Genomic DNA, 21,749 nt, shown 5'->3' with positions numbered 1-21,749 from the left:
GATCAATAAATAAGAGCTAATGGCAACTGCTCATTTAGAAATATACTCGGCATCAACCATGTCTGGGCACTGTCCCTTGAGCTCATGATTTCCTGAGGTGAGAGACCCATTAGAACATAACAAGTATGTCACAATACAATGTGATAAATGTTTTCAGAGTTAAAGTCAAACTGCTGCGGCAGCAAAGGGGAGAGAGAGATTAGTTTACCCTGAAAGAGTCAGGGAACTTCAAGAGAAGGAGAAGCTGCAGCAGGGTCTTGGAAGATAAAGAAGAGTTTTCCAGGCAAACAAGGGAAGGAGGGAGGGGAATCCAGGTGAGAGGGAAGCACATTGAAAAAAAAATTTTTAATATCTAAATAGGGCTTCCTTGGTGATCTAGTGATTAAGAATCTGTCTTGAAATGCAAGGGACACCAGTTCAGTCCCTGGTCTGGGAAGATCCCACATGCTGTGAGGCAACTAGGCCCATGTGCTACAACTACTGAGCCTACGCTCTAGAGCCTATGCTTTGCAACAACGGAAGCCACCACAGTGAGAAGCCCATGCACCATAACTAGAGAGGAGCCCCCGCTGGCTGCAACTAGAGAAAGCCTGTACACAGCAACAAAGACCCAGAGCAACCAAATAAATAATTTTTTTTTTTAAGATCTAAATGAGTATAGTCAGTTTGGAGAAGGAAACAGCTCACTGGAACCAATGAGAAGAAATAGCAAGAAACAATGCAATTCAGGCTTAGATTATAAGGAGGTCTTATTAGACCATGCTTAGAAATAGACATTTTAGTATTTTTTACCAAGAGTTCTTTGCCTTGTGGGAGGCCACAGATTCCTTTAAAGGGGACTCTTACCCCCATTAGATAAATGTGTACATGCATACACACACATACACACACAGAGAAAGATTTTAGACTCTCTCAAAGTAAGATTTCTCTTCCAAGGTTCCAAGCCTCTGAAATAGACAAAATGGAGAATCAACAGAGTTTTATGTAGACTTTTGTTACCTTTTTTTTTTTTAGTGGATTTGTTCTTAGGGAAGATACTGGATCACACCTGCTCACTTGCTTTTGATAATCACAATCCAGTTAACCCCTTTGGAGCACTTGCTGACCAAGAATAGTTCTTGCTTATTTAAATTATGTTGCCCTCCATGGCTGTTCTAAAGCCTCTCTCACTGCTCAGGCATTTCTGTCAGCTTGGGGCCAAAATAAGGAAAAGGAAAAAATAATTGACTTGGGGATTTCCTCTTCATTTGGAAGGAATGAGAGATTCATTTCAGAATTTACACTCTGAACCACAGCACTGTACACTTATTTCCAAAAAAAAGAGACTAGGACCATGCTATTAACTCCTCTGTCTCTTTCTCTCCAAATTAATATCCACGGAGTTTCCCTTTCAGCAGAATGAGGTCAGCCTGGAAGAAAGGAAGGCACAGATGCCGAGGTCTGGTGCTGTCCACAAAGCATGGCTCGGAAGAAGGCGGACGGCTCAGGACTGCAGCTGGACTTACTCATCTGAAACCTCAATAGACGACTTCTTATAGCCAGACTTGCTCCTCTTCTTCAGCCCCGCAGACTTCCTCCCCATTCTCATCAGTAGCAGAATAACCACTACAGTTGAGGGAATGAAGACAAGAATGGAAAGAAGGGCCACAGAGGACAGCATCGTGCCAAAACCTGAAGGAGGAAAAGAGAAGGTAAAAGAGAGGGATGTGCAAAGTGCTTCCTATGACATGAGATAGTCTTACTTTTGCTCCAGTTTTCTTCTGATTACAAAAGGAATAAATTCATGGTAGAAACACCGGAAAACACACAAAAACACAAAGAATTAAAATTAAAACCCATAATCTGGATACCTAGGATCAACATGTCAGTATCTACCTGTTCACTCTTCTTTCTAGGAGTCTGTGTCTCTGTTTTATGTTTTGGGGTTTTGGCCACGAGGCAGGTGGGATCTTAGCTCCCCTGACAGGGATGGAAAACACACCCCCAGTGTTAGAAGATGAAGTCTTAACCACTGGACCACCAGGGAAGTCCCCAGGAGTATGTGGGCATGAGTGGGAATGTAGGGAGGAGACTATATGTTCAGAAGTGCAGACCATACTTTACAGACTTTTTCTAACCTCTTTTTTATTTACTATATAAATATTTTCCATAAATATTCCATCATGTGTGATTTTTTTTTCCATTTTATTTATTTTTTTAATTGGAGTATAATTGGTGGCTTCCTTGGTGGTTCAGGTGGTAAAGAGTCCACCTGCAATGCAGGAGACTCGGGTTCGATCCCTGGGTCGGGAAGATCCCCTGGAGAAGGAAATGGCAACCTACTCGAGTATTCTTGCCTGGAGAATCCCATGGACAGAGGAGCCTGGCGGGCTGCAGTCCACGGGGTCACAAAGAGTGACTAACACACACAATTGCCTTACAGTGTTGTGTTAGTCTCCGCTATACAACAATTCGAATCAGCTATGTGTATTCATATATCCCTTTCCTCCTGAGCCTCCCTCCCACGCCTCTAAGTCATCACAGAGCACCAAGCTGAGCTCCCTGGACTCTACAGCAGTTTCCCACTAGCTAGCTATTTTACCCGTGGTGTGCATGTATGTCAATGCTACTGTTCCAATTCACCCCACCCTCTCCTTCTCCCGCTGTGTCCACAAGTCCGTTCTCTAAGTCTGTGTCTCCTCAGATGTATAGAACAGACTTTTGGACTCTGTGGGAGAAGGCGAGGGTGGGATGAGCTGAGAGAATAGCATTGAAACATGTATATTATCAAGTGTGAGACAGATTGCCAGTCCAGGTTGGCTGCATAAGACAAGTGCTCAGGGCTGGTGCACTGGGAAGACCCAGAGGGATGGGATGGGGAAGGAGGTAGGAGGGGGGATCAGGATGGGGAACACATGTAAATCCATGGCTGATTCATGTCAATGTATGGCAAAAACCACTACAATATTGTAAAGTAGTTAGCCTCCAACTAATAAAAATATATGAAAAAAATAATAATAAGTCTGTCTCTTTTCCTGCTCTGCAAATAGGTTCATCAGTCCAGGTGTGACTTTTTTTAAGGGCTGCATAGTATTCTGCATATTGAATAATTTATTGCATCAATCTGCTAATGCTGGATATTAAAGTTGTTTCCAATTCTTTGAATCTATGAATTATGTAATGATGATCATCCTTGCATATAAACATTCATACTTAGCTCTATTTTTTAAAACATTTTAAAATGGAATTGCTGAATCAAAGGATATACAATTTTAAGGTATCTGATTTATACTATCAAACAGTCTGCCAGAAAAACTATACCAGTTTCTACTCCCACCAGCAGTATGAATATGCCCATGTCTTTGAAATCTATAAGTCGTCCTAAAAAAATAAAGAAAGAGAAAGGCAAGGGAGAAAGAGACAGAGAGACATACAGAAAGATTTGAGAAATGACAAGGTAGCTATAATGAACCATAATGCAGGTCTCTATATTTAAATCTTTGGTTCAAATCCAAATAAGGACTAGAATGACCACTCAACAGTCACCAGGGAAGGGTGGGAGAAAAAAGGTCAGTCCTTATCCCACTCATGTTTCATACCGAATGCTGCTCTTTGCAACAGAAAAGAAATGTGCAGCCTCTATATTTAAAGGAGGTACCCTTTCGAGACTCAGGAAAAAACACAGTCTCATAACTGAGGGTATGAACACATTAGGGAAACCAGAATGACATCTGTTTCACACAGATAGCAACCCTCTATTTACTCAGGGGTTTGCATTACATTCCACAAGACTCTGGTCACCTGAAATGAAAATTTAAAGAAGAATCATGGCAAAACTATGACAATATTTGGAAAAAAAAAACTTCAGTTTCCAAAATAAAGAACTCATCCTCAAAGACAATTCAAGATGGTAGAATGTTCTGATAAAGATGAGTTAAGTTCTGCTTATCACTGATCTCTCCACAAACCACCACATTAGTCCCAGAGCACTCACTGCAGCACAGGTTGGTGGCAGTTAGCTTACCCCTTTCTGTGACTGTCAGCTCTGTCGCCGGAATATTATGGTGCACGTCCGGGGGGTTTTTCACAGCACAGCTGAATGTCCCATTGTCCTTCATGGTAGGATTGCTTATGCTTATGGATGCATCCCCTTTGTATACATCTCCAACCCAGGAGATCCGATCCCGAAAAGTGCCAGCTGTGGTTGGGTACTGGAAAGACTGATAATGAAAAATCTAGGAAAGCAACACCATGAGAAAATAAAAGAGTTAATATGGAAAATGCAATGAAACGTAAAGCTGCTGCTGCTGCTGCTAAGTCACTTCAGTCGTGTCTGACTCTGTGCGACCCCATAGACGGCAGCCCACCAGGCTCCCCGTCCCTGAGATTCTCCAGGCAAGAACACTGGAGTGGGTTGCCATTTCCTTCTCCAACATAAAGCTAAGTAAGTCACAAATAAAATACAAATGTATAATGGGTTTTCTCAGTTGGACAATTTTTTCTTACGCTTTGTTCACTTCTGCACTATAGGTTAAAAAGATAGGTTTATGAAACTTGTCCCCAAAACAGTCCTAACAAAAGAATCCAAGGATTCTGATTCTCAAATCTCTTTTCCCCAATGTACTAAAGTAGCAGGTCTCAACTAGAGGCAATTTTGCCCTCAAGACATTTGGCACCATCTGGAGATGTTTTTTGTTGTATTACTAGTATCTGGAGGGTAAAGGCCAGGGGATATTGCTGAAAATCCTACAGTGCATAGGCTAGCCCCCCACAACAAAGAATTATCTGGATCAAAATGCCAATAGTGCCAAAGTCAATAAATCCTATTCTAAAGCAGCATCTACTATCACATGGTACTTTATAGGGTGCAATCAACCTCTACACATTCACTTATCTGACCATCACAACAACACTGAACTATCCATGGGGCAGACAGGGAAACAAGGCCAAAAACAAAAAATTAAGTGAGTTACTCAAAAGCACCCAATGAATAAGTGGGAAAGGGGAGATTTTTCATTTATCCTCAAAATCATCAAGAGGCTATAACATAAGCCTCTCTCAAGTCATCTATCTTGGAAATTAATAAAACCCCAAGTCAGATGTGTGATTGGTACTCAATGAATATACACTGAATTAAAACAATGCTGCTTCAGATTGGTGATCAGATACCTAATCACCAAAAAACACTTCATTACACCTGGTGGTAGGTTGGGCAGGCACTACAATACAATATCATCTTTCTCTCTTATGCAAGACTCAAGCCTTTCCTCGTTCTTTTCTTACTTGGTATCCTCCCCACTTAGGAACCCAGGCTTTTACAAACACTGCATTGCCCAATTTTGAAAAGCAATTTCCCAGAGAAGACACTAAATCACTTCCTGGTTCAGGCATTCATTCAATGAATACTTGTTGCACACCTACTACATGCCCTTAGTCACTGGGTTTAGCAAAATGATACAGTAGGATTCAGGCAGGAATTTACCAGTTAGTGGGAAATACAGATATTAGTAACCAATATCTGTTTACTAATTGATTTACACAGCTGGAACACTCTTTGAGTGTTCCAAAGAGGGAGGTAAAGAATACCTATCACAGATTATCAGCATCAGCATAAAAGGGTTTAAAATTTCTTATTGACAAAACAATTTTTGTTCAGAAAACAAAGATCATGGCATCCAGTCCCATCACTTCATGGCAAATAGATAGAGAAACAGTGAAAACAGTGGCAGGCATTATTTTGGGGGGTTCCAAAATCACTGCAGATGGTGACTGCAGCCATGAAATAAAAAGACACTTAATCCTTGGAAGAAAAGTTATGACAAACCTAGAGAGTGTATTAAAAAGCAGAGACACTACTTTGCCAACAAAGATCCATCTAGTCAAGGCTATGTTTTTTCCAGTAGTCATGTATGGATGTGAAAGTTGGACTATAAAGAAAGCTGAGCACTGAAGAATTGATGCTTTTGAACTGTGGTGTTGGAGAAGACTCTTGAGAGTCCCTTGGACTGCAAGGAGATCCAACCAGTCCATCCTAAAGGAGATCAGTCCTGGGTGTTCATTAGAAGGACCAATGCTGAAGCTGAAACTCCAATCCTTTGGCCACCTGATGTGAAGAGCTGACTCATTTGAAAAGACCCTGATGCTGGGAAAGATTGAAGGCAAGAGAAGAAGGAGACAACAGAGGATGAGATGGTTGGATGGCATCACCGACTCAATGGACATGAGTTTGGGTGAACTCTAGGAGTTGGTGATGTACAGGAAGGCCTGACGTGCTGCAGTCCATGGGGTCGCAAAGCGTTGGACACGACTGAGTGACTGAACTGAACTGATTGACAAAACAAAGCCTGCTGTGAATCTTCAGGATTGATCTAACCTGTAAATTTCAAGTTAAACTGCTGCTGCTGCTGCTAAGTTAAACTAGTGATACTCAAATCCTGTTATCTGATTAGTTTGATAGAATCCTGACTGACCACATAACTGCAACATAGCATAATGCAAACTTAAAGGATCCAATAATTCCAGCTTGGGTGCGTTTGCTGATTTCCTGACTAGCCTCACAAATAGCAGCACCATATGAGAACTGCAGTTTGCCTTTCAGGTTTCTACCCCTAGAAAATCCCCATTGTTTATTCTGTCCTACTTTCGACCAAGGAAGAAGAGTCATATAAAGCCAGCCATAGTTTCCTGGCCACTCAAAATAAAGTGACCTATTTTAAGTCTAAAGAAAAAGGGACTGCAAATACAGCCTTGCTTCCCTCACTGGAGCCACCTCCACTAGAACAACTTACTGGAACACCTACTGTAGCTACTGGGAGATGCTACATGGCATTCAATAATGGCTCCTAAAACAAAATCCAAAGCTTACACATTAAAATCAAAGAGAAAGTACTCCCAGTGAAGAAAACAGGATAACAAATGAAGGATACTTTCAAAGACACAATCTTACACGCTGCTATGACATTCACATTCTTGATAAAATGTATCCTGACCTAGGATGTTGCTGGAAGCATACGGAGAAAGTATTTTTTTAATAGCACTGCAATCTTCAATTAGACATCCACAATGGATCTGAGCCATAAATGTGCTTTATATGTGTGATTAAAATATATTGCTTCTAAGATTTCAAGACCATCTGTCACCAACGGCGTCTGTCATCAACATAAGGTGCCACCACTTCCTTCAAAGGGAGCTGTGTAAATCAATGCAGATGTTTATACACTGGAGAAGATGCCAAGATAAATCTACACAGTACTGATATGCAAACAGATACACCCACAGAGATGACCTCACATGATAGGAAATGAGAAGTATTCAGCGAAAGGATGTCTAAGACTGGGACCTATAGAATTTTTCTATCCAACAGCCTGGAGGTACCCTTTTTAGTACAACAAATCTGAAACTCAAGCTATGAAGCCAAGCAAAATGAAACAACAAAGGGGAAACAAAATTAAACCACATTTCCTCTGAGTTTCTGACTGGTTTTTTCCTATAGCATATTTGCAAGATTCTTACATAGAAGAAAAAGCCCTCCATGACCAAAAATGGCTGTCATACAGAGTAGAAGCTCATCTCCTTCTATTTAATAGAAGCTCATCTTCTATCTGAAAATGAGATGGCCTAAAGTATGCCTGTGACTTAGAATAAAAGGGTTCCAGAGTTGTTGACCACAGAAAGCTCAAGGAAAGAGCCTTAAAAGTATACACTTACTGGGATTTCCCTGGTGGTCTAGTGGTTAAGAATCAACCTTGCAACGCAGGGGACATGGGTTCTATCCCTGGTTGGGAAACTAAGACCCCACATGCTGTGGGGCAACTAAGACCATGTGTCAGAACTAAAGAGCCCATGTGAGTCAACACAGCCAGATAAATAAATGTTGTAGAAATTAAAGTACACACTTACCGATTCCGTGCGGCTGCTGCTCGGAGGCCGGTATGTCCAGTCTATGGTGAGTTTGTCTGTGATAGAAGAGGATGACTTGAAGGTGCATCTCAACTTGATATTTTCTCCAACATAACCCCGGACATGGGCATCCACTTTAATCTCCAGGGTAAAGACGACATAAACACCTAATCAAAGCAAGCCCAAACTTTTAAAATGTGTGCATTGGATGGAATACATAGATGTGAGTGAACAACACAGAAGCACTAGGTATCATTTTTAGGTCGCTCATCAAAAAGTCATGGGAATAAATATCTTCTCAGGCAGGCCCAAAAGGATAAGGAGTGGATATCTACATTAATTAACAGTGGGGTGGTGGTTCGTCATTTTATGAAATGAAGTCACAGAATGAAAGTCTGGGTAGAAATTTTAAAGATAGTCATACCAGCATTTTTCCAATAGACTTGTGGCGAAGTTAACTATAATGAAGCATGTCAGCCCACGGAAGGCTAAAAGGCAATGCCACCCACTCCCTTGACACACTTACACTGCAGGAGTGTGACAACTATTGTGTCGGAGGGATTTACCCCAAATACAGCTCGGCTGTTCACCTGAAGCTATCACTGCCCCAACCACCAGCAGAAATAAGAATTGGAATTTTTTTCAAAGAATTTTATATATCTACCTCAAGGTTCTATCTGGTTTGGTTTTGTTTTTCCCTTTCTTAAAGCCAGTTAATGAATCACATATCCATTAAAAGTAAATCAGAGGCAGGAAAAAGTTTATTAACTTTGCAATTTAATGCATTTTTTTTTTGCTTGGTAAGGTTCTTTTTATTTTTTTTTTAATTGGAGGATAATTGCTTTACAACGTTGTGTTCATTTCTGCTGCACAACAAGTGATGCAGCTGTAAGTATACAGGTATCCCCTCCCTCTTGTGCCTCTTCCCACCCCCATCCCCTATCCCCCATCTCCTCTCTCTAGGTTATTACAGAGCTTAGTATTCTGTGCTTACAGCTGCTCCCCACTAGCTCTTTACTTTACGCATGGTAGCGTATATATGTCAGTGTCACTCTTGTCAGTTTGTCCCACCCTCTCCTTCCCCGGCTGTGTCCACAAGTCCATTCTCTGCGTCCCTATTTCTGCCCTGCAAATCTGTTCATCAGTACCATTTTTCTAGATTCCAAATATATATATGTTAATATATGATATTTTTTTCTCTTTCTGACTTACTTCACTCTGCATGACAGCCTCTAGGCAATTTAATGCATTTTAAAATGTAAAAATAAGATATGACTTTAAAAGTCTCTAGAGACTTCCTCTGTCCAAATCCACCCCCATAGATCCAACTCTGAAACCCTGTCTCCCCTAAAGGAGTTGGCACTTTCTTTAGGCAATTCCATTTTCAGAGAACAGTAGTAGAAATTTCTCTCCCACTAGGGAGCCTTTTTTTTTAAAGTAAGCCACTAGCAGTTCATTTTTCCTGCCACCTTCTCCACCACAATGAGCTATGATTCGTCTGGCAGGCCAAAGGCAAAAAGAGCAGCAAGGTTTCAAAAGAGAGCAAACCCACACACCATCCTGAAAACCAGCAGTCCCTCTGGTTGAGACAGTACGCAAATCCCAGCCCTATCAATTGCTGACTCTGTGGTCTTCGTACTTGATCTCTTCAGCTTCTCGTTCTGGTAGGAATGAGAATAATAACACTTACCTTAGTACTTAACTGTGAGAAATATTTGGATTAAAACAGGTGCCACACCAAGAAGCCTACCTAACCCAGAGTAAGTGATCAATGCTCATTAGCTAGCTTCACCATCCTTACTGCCACATCTTTAGTTCTGTCCTTAACCACCTCAGAAATGCAGATACCACCCTAATGCCAGAAAGTGAAGAGGAACTAAAGAGCCTCTTGATGAGGCTGAAAGAGAAGAGTGAAAAGGATGACTTAAAACTATTCAAAAAACTAAGACCATGGCATTTGGTCCCATCACTTCATGGCAAACAGATGGGGGGGAAAATGGAAACAGTGACAGATTTTATTTTCTTGGGTTCCAAAATCATTGAGGACAGTGACTTCAGCCATGAAATTAAAAGACACCTGCTCCTTGGAAGAAAAGCTATGACAAACCCAGAGAGCGTACTAAAAAGCAGAAACATCCCTTTGCAACAAAAATCCATAGAGTCAACGCTATGGTTTATCTAGTAGTCATGAAGGGATGTGAGAGTTGGACCAAAAAGAAGGCCTAGAGAAAAAAAAAGAAGACTGGGCACCGAAGAGTTGATGCTTTTGAACTGTGGTTCTGTAGAAGACTCTTGAGAGTCCCTTGGACAGTAAAGGATATCAAACCAGTCAATCCTAAAGGAAATCAACCCTGAATATTCATTGGATGGACTGATGCTGAAGCTCCAATACTTTGGCCACCTGATGCAAGGAGCTGACTCATTGCATGAGACCCTGGTGCTGGGAAAGACTGAGGGCAGGAGGAGAAGGGGGTGACAGAATGAGATGGTTGGATGGCATCAACAACTCAATGGACATGAGTTTGAGCAAACCCCAGGAGATGGTGAAGGACAGGGAAGTTTGGCATGCTGCAGTCCATGGGGTTGCAAAGAATCAGACACAACTTAGCAACTGAACTGAACTGAACTTACACTCTCAACCTTTCTTATCACAGACATACTTATGAGTCATCCATTCCACTGCCTTTACCTCTGCTGCTTTTAATCGTGATTCTCATTCCTTTCTGGATAATCCAGTCTGTTCACATTCCTCTTAAAAGGAGGAGACCAAGACTAAGCTCACAAGACCAAGACTAAGCCCATCCCCAAAATGAGGACTATTTCTGGTTCATCAAAAACATCCTGACTTTGTCATGCTAAACTTGTCATTCCTCCCATGCCTTTGCATATGCTGCTCCTCTGCCTGGAAAGACTTCATCCTTCAAAATCTAGTTGCTCCTAAGCCCTCACTCCTGACCCAAGATACAGGGTCTCTGTACTAAAGATACAGCTCTAAAAACTGGAAAGCAGAAATAAATAATAAATGGATAATCTACACTTTCCTCATATCCTTTATATATTTGGATTGGCCAAAAAGGTCACTCAGGTTTTACATAAGAATTTACGGAAAAACCCAAACCAACTTTTCTTTTCTTTCCCCCCCATTTATTAGTTGGAGGCTAATTACTTTACAGTATTGTAGTGGTTTTTGCCATACATTGACATGAATCAGCCATGGATTTACATGTATTCCCCATCCCGATCCCCCCCTGCCACCTCCCTCTCCACCCGATCCCTCTGGGTCTTCCCAGTGCACCAGGCCCGAGCACTTGTCTCATGCATCCAACCTGGGCTGGTGATCTGTTTCACTCATGATAATATACATGTTTCGATGCTATTCTCTCGAAACATCCCACCCTCGCCTTCTCCCACAGAGTCCAAAAGTCTGTTCTGTACATCTGTGTCTCTTTTTCTGTTTTGCATATAGGGTTATCATTACCATCTTTCTAAATTCCATATATATGCATTAGTATACTGTATTGGTCTTTATCTTTCTGGCTTACTTCACTCTGTATAATGGGCTCCAGTTTCATCCATCTCGTTAGAACTGATTCAAATGAATTCTTTTTAATGGCTGAGTAATATTCCATGGTGTATATGTACCACAGCTTCCTTATCCATTCGTCTGCTGATGGGCATCTAGGTTGCTTCCATGTCCTGGCTATCATAAACAGTGCTGTGATGAACACTGGGGTGCATGTGTCTCTTTCAGATCTGGTTTCCAGGGTGTGTATGCCCAGAAGTGGGATTGCTGGGTCATATGGCAGTTCTATTTCCAGTTTTTTAAGAAATCTCCACACTGTTCTTCATAGTGGCTGTAATAGTCTGCATTCCCACCAACAGTGTAAGAGGGTTCCCTTTTCTCCACACCCTCTCCAGCATTTATTGCTTGTAGACTTTTGGATAGCAGCCATCCTGACTGGTGTGTAATGGTACCTCATTGTGGTTTTGATTTGCATTTCTCTGATAATGAGTGATGTTGAGCATCTTTTCATATGTTTGTTAGCCATCTGTATGTCTTCTTTGGAGAAATGTCTGTTTAGGTCTTTGGTCCATTTTTTGATTGGGTCATTTATTTTTCTGGAGTTGAGCTGCAGGAGTTGCTTGTATATTTTTGAGATTAATCCTTTGTTGCTTCGTTTGCTATTATTTTCTCCCAATCTGAGGGCTGTCTTTTCACCTTGCTTATAGTTTCCTTTGTTGTGCAAAAGCTTTTAAGTTTAATTAGGTCCCATTTGTTTATTTGCTTTTATTTCCAATATTCTGGGAGGTGGGTCATAGAGGATCCTGCTGTGATTTATGTCAGAGAGTGTTTTGCCTATGTTCTCCTCTAGGAGTTTTATAGTTTCTGGTCTTACATTTAGATCTTTAACCCATTTTGAGTTTATTTTTGTGTATGGTGTTAGAAAGTATTCTAGTTTCATTCTTTTACAAGTGGTTGACCAGTTTTCCCAGCACCACTTGTTAAAGAGGTTGTCTTTTTTCCATTGTATATTCTTGCCTCCTTTGTCAAAGACAAGGTGTCCATAGGTTCGGGGATTTATCTCTGGGCTTTCTATTCTGTTCCATTGATCTATATTTCTGTCTTTGTGCCAGTACCATACTGTCTTGATGACTGTGGCTTTGTAGTATAGTCTGAAGTCAGGCAGGTTGATTCCTCCAGTTCCATTCTTCTTTCTCAAGATTACTTTAGCTATTCGAAGTTTTTCCAAACCAACTTTTTGATCAGCCCACTATCTTTATCTTAAAACATAAGAATACCAGAGAGATTTTAAAGTTTGGATTTAGAATTAGACAGACTTGAACTTGAGTTCTAGCCCAGCTACTTTCTGCCTATGAAATCTTGATAATAGTTACCTAACCTGTTCCAGACTCAACTTCCTCACTTGAAGGGGGAATAATAAAAAGGACCTACTTCACTGAGTCACTGGGAGGATCTAATAAGATTAAAGAAGGTAACACATAAAATGTATAGCATAGAACCTGAAATTGAAACTTTTGATAAATGCTAGCTATTATCATTAAAATGAACACCACAAAATCAAAAACCTTCAGCAATTTTCTATTGGGCTATAACATAAAATCTAAATAGTGCCAATCTGGCCTCCAACTTCTGCTACTCTACCCACTACCCATCCCATCCCCTTCAGTTCCCAAAATGTACTACCATTTCCCAAATTTACTATATCCTACATGCCACTGTGACTTTCGTTGAATATATCTTTGTCTAGAATGCTCTCCCCATCCTTACCAAACCTGCCTGGGTTGTTCCCACAACACCACATCCCCAGTACTCACACCCTTCAAAACTCAGCTCAAATATCAGCTACAATGCCCTACCAAATTCTCTGATGCAGTTTATTATTTTTTTTCAATTTTCACATAATATTTAGCATATAATGCTACTCAAGCACATATACCACTGTTTGTACTCAATTTGTAAAGATGATTTCCTCCATTAAATAGAAGTAACTTAAGAGCAAAATTCAGAGGAAGAGAAGCAGGCAAAGAGAGACTGAGAGAAAGAGGTGGACAGGTCACCAAAGTTCTCATATAGGAACAAAGTGTGCTTATTAGTCCCTCACTTTCCTCCTTTCCCATTTTTATAGTATTTTCAACATTTTTAAGCCTCCTAGACACCTATCTTTCCTTTGCACTGATTCAGGAAAAACTCAGCCTAAATGACCACTGCTAGACTATGGCTGGTGTCCACTGAAGGAGAAAAATCACACCGTTGCACAAATAGTTACCATAAGAAACTCATGAATTCCATCACAGCTAAGCCTTTAACGAGGCAAGATGACATTTTTTTAAAATTATCTAGATTTTTTTTTCCTCCACATTGCAGAGCATGTGGGATCTTAGTTCCTTGACCAAGGATCAAACACACACTCCCTGCTCAGAGTCTTAACCACTAGACCACCAGGGAAGTTCCAAGTTATGATGACTCTTTAACCAGCCTTGGTCAGCTCTTCTGACTCCTCAAACTTTGCCATTCTCTTTTACCCCCTGTACAACCTATAAACACCTCATTCTCAAAAGAAAACATTTCTCTTCTTCAAGAAACTTGAAGCAATATAAACTGCTTAGTCACACACCTTCCTGTGTCTGTGCTCATGCTTACCTCCAATCTGAAAAGGTGTGGTGTCCCTTTTTCTATGCAAGGTCAAGCCCTTCTTCTCTCCCTGGATCCCGCCCTTCCAAGCCCTGCTCCAGAAAAAACAAACAAAAACAAAAACTCTCTCAATTATCTTCAGCTTACCCTTTTCAAGAGGGGCTGTCTCTTCCCTCAGCCTCTAAAAACACAGGAGTCTCTTCCATCTATAAAAACAAATATATAACTATTGTTACAGTATTACAGTTACAGTATGACAAGGTTAAGGAAAATTTGTTATTAAAACAAAAACAAATTTTGCTTAACCCTGTCATACTACTCATTACCAACCACTGCCCTCTCTTTCCTAAGCCAAGTTAGTGCAAGAGTTGTCTACATCTAACATCTCCCTCTTTCCTGCCTATCCACTCCTGGAACCCTACAGCACAATCTGGACTCCACTACCACTTCTAATAAAAGGTAATATTGTCTTAAACCCGAAAAATCCAAGGGATCAAAACTGACTTTTCTCTCCTGACTTTACTGACTCCCTCTGCAAGGAGGGAGCTTGCTCCATGACCTTCTTCATGGACCATTTGCTCCATGACCGTCTCTGTCTCAAAGTTTCCAGGGTGATACTCTCATTCATTCACTCATTCTTCAAACATAGATTTATTGAGCATCTGTTTTGTGCCACCCTCTGAGTTCGAGACTAAATGTGAGCAAAATACATATACTCCCTGCTTTGGAGCTTAAAATGCAGCAGAAGGGGACTTCCCTGGTGGTCCAGTGGCTACAACTCCACACTCTCAGGGTAGGGGTTTGATCCCTGATAAGGGAACTAGATCCCACGAGCTACAACTAAAGATCTCACATGCCGCAACTAAGACCAAGTATAGCCAAATAAACAAATATTTTTTTAAATGTAGCAGAAATTCAATATACTAATCAAACAATCATAAAGACAAATGTATAGTTATAAACACTGATAAGCACTACATGGAAAAGACAAAGAGAGTGCTATGAGAACTATATCAGTTATGATAGGGGAGCAGGGAGTGGTTAATGAAAGTTCCCCTGAAAAGGTTACTTTTGAGTTGAGTTCTGAAGGAAGGGTAACAAGGTGAGGAGACCGGGAGCATTTCGGGCAGAGAATCCTGCATATGCAAAGGTCCTGTGCCAGAAAGAGGATAGTCAGTAAGGGAACAGAAAGAAAAGCAGAATGGCAGCAACACAAAAGCACGAGAAAGAAGAATGAGACGTGACTAGGAGGTAAGTAGAAACCAGATTAGGCAGGACTTTAGAGATTTGGGTCCTTATTCTTAGAGTAATAGGAAGTCACACTTTCAAAGTAAGTGGAAAATACTTAAGTATGGGACGGAGTGAGAAGGGGCATGACGAAGTTTGCATTTTTAAAACATCACTCTAGGGAAGACATGTAGAGTAAGCCAAGAGTATATATAAAGAAATAATCTAAGAAGCTACTTCATAGTCAAAGGGGGAAATAAGGAAAACTTGAACTAACTTGGTAGCAGTGGAGGTGGAGAGAACTCAGAAGACAACAGTACTTACAACGTAAAACCAGCAAGAGCTGGTGACAGGTCATATGTGGAATGTTTGGGGAAGAGAATATCAAGGGTAACTCCCAAGTTTCTATCTTGGTGATACCATTCACTGACTCAGGGAAGACTAGAAAAGTACCAGGCTCGGCAGGAAAGAAAATGAGTTTGATTTTGGATAAGTTTAAGGTGACTCTGAGATATCCAAGGGATAATATCGGGGGTGTGGGTGGGGGGGTGAGGCAGTTGATTTAGGACAGGGGTCAGCAAACTATGGACCATGGGCCAAATCTAGCCCACATCATCCTTTTTTTAATCATCAATTTGCTTTATTTATTAGGATTACAAAATGGTTATATTCTATACTATTCTCTACACTCTTTTTTAAAAACTTTCACTGTTGGTTTACAATGTTGTGCTAGTTTCTGCTGTACTGTAAAGTGAGTCAGTTATACATATACAGGTATCTACTTTTTTAGATTCTTTTCCCATATAGGTCATTACAGAGTATTTAGTAAGAGTTCCCTGTGCTACCCAGGAGGTCCTTATTAGTTATCTATTTTATATATAGTAGTGTGTATCATAGCATCTTTTTATAGAGAAAGTTTTACTCAAACACAGCCAGCTCCATTTATTTATGTATTGTGTAGGGATCCCTTTGTGCTACTCCAACAAAACTGAATAGCTGCAACAGAGATTATGTAGCCTATAAAGCCTAAAATACTATCTGGCCCTTTACAAAAGTTTGCCAATCCTGGTTTATAGCAAAGAAGAAGTATGGATTAGAGCTATAAAATCAGAATCTCACTAGTCTCCCTCCAACCAACTCTCCACACTGACTGTGTTACATATACATACACATGTACATACTCCACTTCTCTGAGAGTTTCTATCAAATTTCTTTCTAAGGTTCCTTTTTTCCTACCCCATCCCTTAAATATTGGTGTTGCTCAGAGTTCACCCTGAGCCCATGGTCCTTCTTTCAACATGTTCTCTTTAGACAATCCTATCCACTTTTACAGATTTCACAACCACCAATGGGCTAATGATTCCCCAAAGTATGTTGCTTGCCATGACCTGCCTCTGAGTGTCCAAATATTACAGGATATACCCACTTGACTATCACCACCACAGGACTCTAACCTGAAGGCAGTGAACTCTTATTTGTTACCAGCTCAATACCCATTTCCCTCATCTCCTTTCCTCACGATACCCAGATTTTCTTGGGGTATCCACCTTTCCCACATAGCCCAAGAGCCTGGAGGCTTCTGTCAGGGTCCGGGCAGGAAACAGAAGGCAGAGTCAGCTAAGACTTTGAAAAGTGTATGGGCCACTTCTCAGAGGGACTTTTCTCAGGGTCAGGGAAGCCAACAAAGGCACAAAGTCTTTACCACTCCAGTCCTGAGGGGTGAAGGGAGGAAATGGTGTTACTGCAGCCTGGTAAGAGGTGGATGTGTGGGCCACTTGACAGAAGCTGTAGCCACAGTAGAACACAGCCACTATCAACCATGGCACCATGACAGGGAGGGAGCAGGGAATAAAAATGTCTTTCTCCTCCTGCCTTCCAATCTCCTGCCAATGCCGCCCATTGACCAAACCTAATTGGAAGCCAGAGGACGGGAGCCTGGATGATGCAGTTTATAGGTTAGCTTTCCGGGGAGTAGGAAAAACGGAGAAGAAAAGTGAATGGATTTGGTGAGAGAGGAGCAAATTAAGAATAAATAGACCCTACTCCCAGCTCTGGATGGTGCCTCAGACTGGCCTAAACCAATCATTACATCCAGAGGTGTGCTGGTGAAAAACTAAAAATAGAAAACCCAAGTGTGTAGGGTTTGACAATTCCTGTGGTACAGATACTCCCACCATGGCCATTTTCAAGCTACAAATGCAAAGTCTCTGAATGCTGAGTTAGGAAGACACGTGCATGATCAACTCTTGAAAGCCAATAGGAACTAGATCCAGCACACCATCCTCCTGACCATAGAGATATATCTGGGGTTAACACAGGATTTAGGTTAATCTAATCAAATTTGTTTTGAAAATTACTTAATACCACCATCCCTTGTTTATGTTTCTATGTCTGGAATTTTCCTTACTCCCTTTCTCTGTTGTTGTGTTAGTAGCTCAGTCCTGCCCGACTCTTTGTGATCCCATGGACTGTAGCTCACCAGGCTCCTCTGTCCATGGGGCAGCCAGTCCTTTCTCCAGGGGATCTCCCAACTCAGGGAGCGAACCTGGGTCTCCTGCATTGCAGGCAGATTCTTCACCATTTGAGCCACCAGGGAAGCTCCATTTTCTATTCTCCAAGATCTAACTCTTATTCGTCTTTCAAGATTTAATTTTAGAGACACCTCCAGGAAGTCTTCCCAGTAGCCTCTTACAAATTAAGGGCACCTCCTCTGTGATGTCATGGTTTCTAGTGCATTTTGCTCTTAGTACTAGATTCTAAAATAATATGTTGACTTGTCTGTCTTCTTCAATAGACCCTGAACTCATCCAAATGGAACCTAGCATATTATGGATGCTCAGTAATATTTATTCAATGGAACAAAACCAAGGGTTTCCTTTTACAAAATGAAAATTGCTATAAAGTAAGCATAAAAATGACAAATTCTGAGCAAATTTTGATTACTAAATTATAGTAACCACACCTTCAATAAAACTACCTACTAGAAACGTCTTTCTTCTTTATATAAATTCAATATTCATGAACATAATTTTGCCACAAAGCGATCAATATGTAAAGTCACTTTACTGAACTTTAAACACTAGATAAGCAGGTCTTCAATGTATAGTTACAGAAAAGTAACCATAATATCCATGGTGAACTAAACAAATCTACACTAACATTCATTCCCCTGGAGGAGAAGGGAGAAGGCCTGAAAGGAGGCATGAGGAAAGTTTCTGGAAAGTCAGTAACAACCTACATCCTGATTTTGGCTCTGGTTAGTCACTCAGATGTGCTCAGTTTCTCAAAATTCACTAAGCTATACACTTATGATATGGGCACTTTCCTCTATATGTTTTACTGAAATTAAAAGTATTCTAAAATCACTGGATAGAAAATAATTTGTCTCTTCCAGTCAAAAAAAAATGAGAGAAAAACATCAATCCAAAGTTACATTCATTCAGAAACTTTCACCCTAGGCCTAATGTGTTAATGGATATTTATCTTGTCTCAAAGAGAAAAGGGTTTTCCAGGTGGTACTAGTGGTAAAGAAATTGCCTGCCAGTGCAGGAGACATGAGATGCTGATTCAATCCCTAGGTTGGGAAGATCCCCTGGAGGAAGGCACAGCCATCAACTCCAGTATTTTTACCTGGAGAATCCCATGGAGAGGAGCCCGGCATGCTACAGTCCATAGGATTCCAAAGACTCAGACACAACTGAAGTGACTTAGCACATATGTAGAGGGAAAAATCATTTTGCCAGGTAAAACTAGCCAACAATAGAAGTAATATATAAATTTTTAAAAATTTCTAATCTGGAAAGAAAACAAGAAAATCATACATGGAACAACAGACTGGTTCCAAATAGGAAAAGGAGTACATCAAGGCTGTATATTGTCACCCTGCTTATTTAACTTATATGCAGAGTACATCATGAGAAACACTGGGCTGGAGGAAGCACAAGCTGTAATCAAGATTGCTGGGAGAAATATCAATAACCTCAGATATGCAGATGACACCCTTATGGCAGAAAGTGAAGAAGAACTAAAGAGCCTCTTGATGAAAGCGAAAGAGGAGAGTGAAAAAGTTGGCTTAAAGCTCAACATTCAGAAAACTAAGATCATGGTATCTGTTCCTATCACTTCATGGCAAATAAATGGGGAAACAGTGGAAACAATGGCTGACTTTATTTTTCTGGGTTCTAAAATCACTGCAGATGGTGACTGCAGCCATGAAATTAAAAGACCCTTACTCCTTGGAAGAAAAGTTATGACCAACCTAGACAGCATATTAAAAAGCAGAGACGTAACTTTGCCAACAAAGGTCCGTCTAGTCAAGGCTATGGTTTTTCCAGTGGTCATGTATGGATGTGAGAGTTGGACTATAAAGAAAGCTAACTGCCGAAGAATTGATGCTTTTGAACTGTGGTATTGGTGAAGACTCTTGAGAGTCCCTTGGACTGCAAGGAGACCCAACCAGTCCATCCTAAAGATCAGTCCTGGGTGTTCATTGGAAGGACTGATGTTGAAGCTGAAACTCCAATCCTTTGGCCACCTGATGTGAAGAGCTGACTCATTTGAAAGGACCCTGATGCTGGGAAAGATTGAGGGCAGGAGGAGAAGGGGACGACAGAGGATGAGATGGTTGGATGGCATCACCCACTCGATGGACATGGGTTTGGGTAGACTCCGGGAGTTGGTGATGGATTGGGAGGCCTGGCGTGCTGCGGTTCAAGGGGTCACAAAGAGTCGGACACAACTGAGCAACTGAACTGAACTGAATTTTATACATGAAAGAAATGGGGGAAAATTATAAAATTCCCAATTTTATACACCCAATTTTCCAAAACAAAAATCTCTCAAGCTTTGATTCATAAAATTGTACACTTAGATGGAAAACAGAAAAGCGTAAGCACTAGGAGTCTTAATCTACTGGTTCTACATATTTGGGCTTCCCTGGTGGCTCAGACAGTAAAGAATCCGCCTGCTAAGCAGGAGACTTCGGTTCAGTCTCTGGGTCCAGAAGATCCCCTGGAGAAGGGAATGGCAACCCACTTCAGTACTCTTGCCTGGAGAATCCCATAGACAGAGGAGCCATTACAGTCCATGGGGCCGTAAACAGTCGAATACAACTGAGCGACTAAACATCAACAGCAACAAAAATATGAGAAGGCAAGGCAAATAAATTGGAATGAAACCAAAGTCTATTACCCAATAGACTCAAAACAAAAGACCTCCCAAAAATGGATGAACCTTGAAAACACTAAGTGAAAAAAGAAAACTAGTCACAAAGGAACACATACTGTACAAGTCCAATTCTACGAAATATCCAGAATAGGCAAACACAGCAGTAGAAAGTAAACTGGTGTTTGCCAGGACCAGAGGAGTGCGAAGAATAAGACATGACTATTAATGACTATAGAGTTTCTCTTTGAGATGATGAAAATGTTCTAAAATTGTTGTAATAATTGCACAATTGTAAATGGTACACTTTATTTTTCTTTTTTTGGCTGCACTGCATAGCATGCAGAATCTTAGTTCCCTATTGTGCTCATGCTCAGTCATGTCCGACTCTTTGTGATCCTACGGACTTTAGCCCACCAGGCTCCTCTGTCCATGGGATTTTCCAGACAAGAATACTGGAGTGGGGTGCCATTTCCTCCCCCAAGGGATCTTCCCAACCAAGGGACAGAACTTGAGCCTTGCGCCTCCTGCACTGGAGGTAGATTCTTTAGCACTGAACCACCACCAGGCACCAAACCCCTGCCACCTGCAGTGGAAGCAAGGAATCCTAATCACTGGACCATCCCCAAATTCCCTGAATGGTATGCTTTAAATAGGTAAATCATTTGGCATATGAACTATATCTCAATAAATCTGTTTTGGTGTTTTGTTTTTTTTTTCTTAAGGCAAAAGATAAATCAACAAGTATATACAGATCATAAACTCAACTTTCAAAGCTTGGATTTTTTGGCCTGCTGAATTGATGGATGTTTTTTAATGTGAAATGACTTCAAGTTTGTGAAATCACCCATTATTTCTAGATTTTTTTTTTCAATAGGGTAATATTTGAACATTTGTGTGAGAGTGAGAAAGAAAAAGAGGGAGACAGGAAACCAGGATTATTTAGAGTGACGGCAGTTCAGACTAAATAGTATATTGCAAAATAATTTAGCTGAAAAGCTGGGAGGGATCAGGGAGTGTCCTGGCGGCATAAACACTAGTCATCATCAAATAAATAAGAACTCCCTAGCCCTACCTGCTGAGACTTACAACACCTGAAGCTTTTATGTCAAAGGTCCTCTTCAGAAATTCCCACAGGGAAATTTTTTACAAAGTTAACAATTCACTCTAATGCTAGCTCTACTAACATATGATTTCCTGGGGAAGACAAACACATACATACACAAAAATCCAGGAAATAATTGCACCCTAGATGAAGGTAATTAGGTTGACTGAAATTTATGAAACTTGAAAACTGCATGAAAGCAAAACTTATCCAAATTTTAAG

The 21,749-nt window shown here is 40.8% G+C and overlaps 2 protein-coding genes across 2 annotated transcripts in view; both read right to left on the bottom strand.

Moving 5' to 3' along the window:
• Positions 1-21,749, bottom strand: part of MPZL3 (myelin protein zero like 3) — a 28,023-nt gene that overhangs the window by 5,526 nt on the left and 748 nt on the right. The window contains exons 2-4 of the mRNA XM_020886711.2: positions 7,879-8,045; positions 4,004-4,214; positions 1,506-1,671 (exon numbers count right to left, since the gene is read on the bottom strand). Coding sequence (XP_020742370.2) covers positions 1,506-1,671; positions 4,004-4,214; positions 7,879-8,045 — 544 coding nt within the window. The remainder of the gene's footprint in view (positions 1-1,505; positions 1,672-4,003; positions 4,215-7,878; positions 8,046-21,749) is intronic.
• Positions 1-21,749, bottom strand: part of JAML (junction adhesion molecule like) — a 59,024-nt gene that overhangs the window by 36,546 nt on the left and 729 nt on the right. The window lies entirely within an intron of this gene.

Source organism: Odocoileus virginianus, chromosome 10, assembly GCF_023699985.2.
Source record: "Odocoileus virginianus isolate 20LAN1187 ecotype Illinois chromosome 10, Ovbor_1.2, whole genome shotgun sequence".
Lineage (NCBI taxonomy): Eukaryota > Metazoa > Chordata > Mammalia > Artiodactyla > Cervidae > Odocoileus > Odocoileus virginianus.
This window is presented reverse-complemented; position numbering and strand designations above follow the sequence as displayed.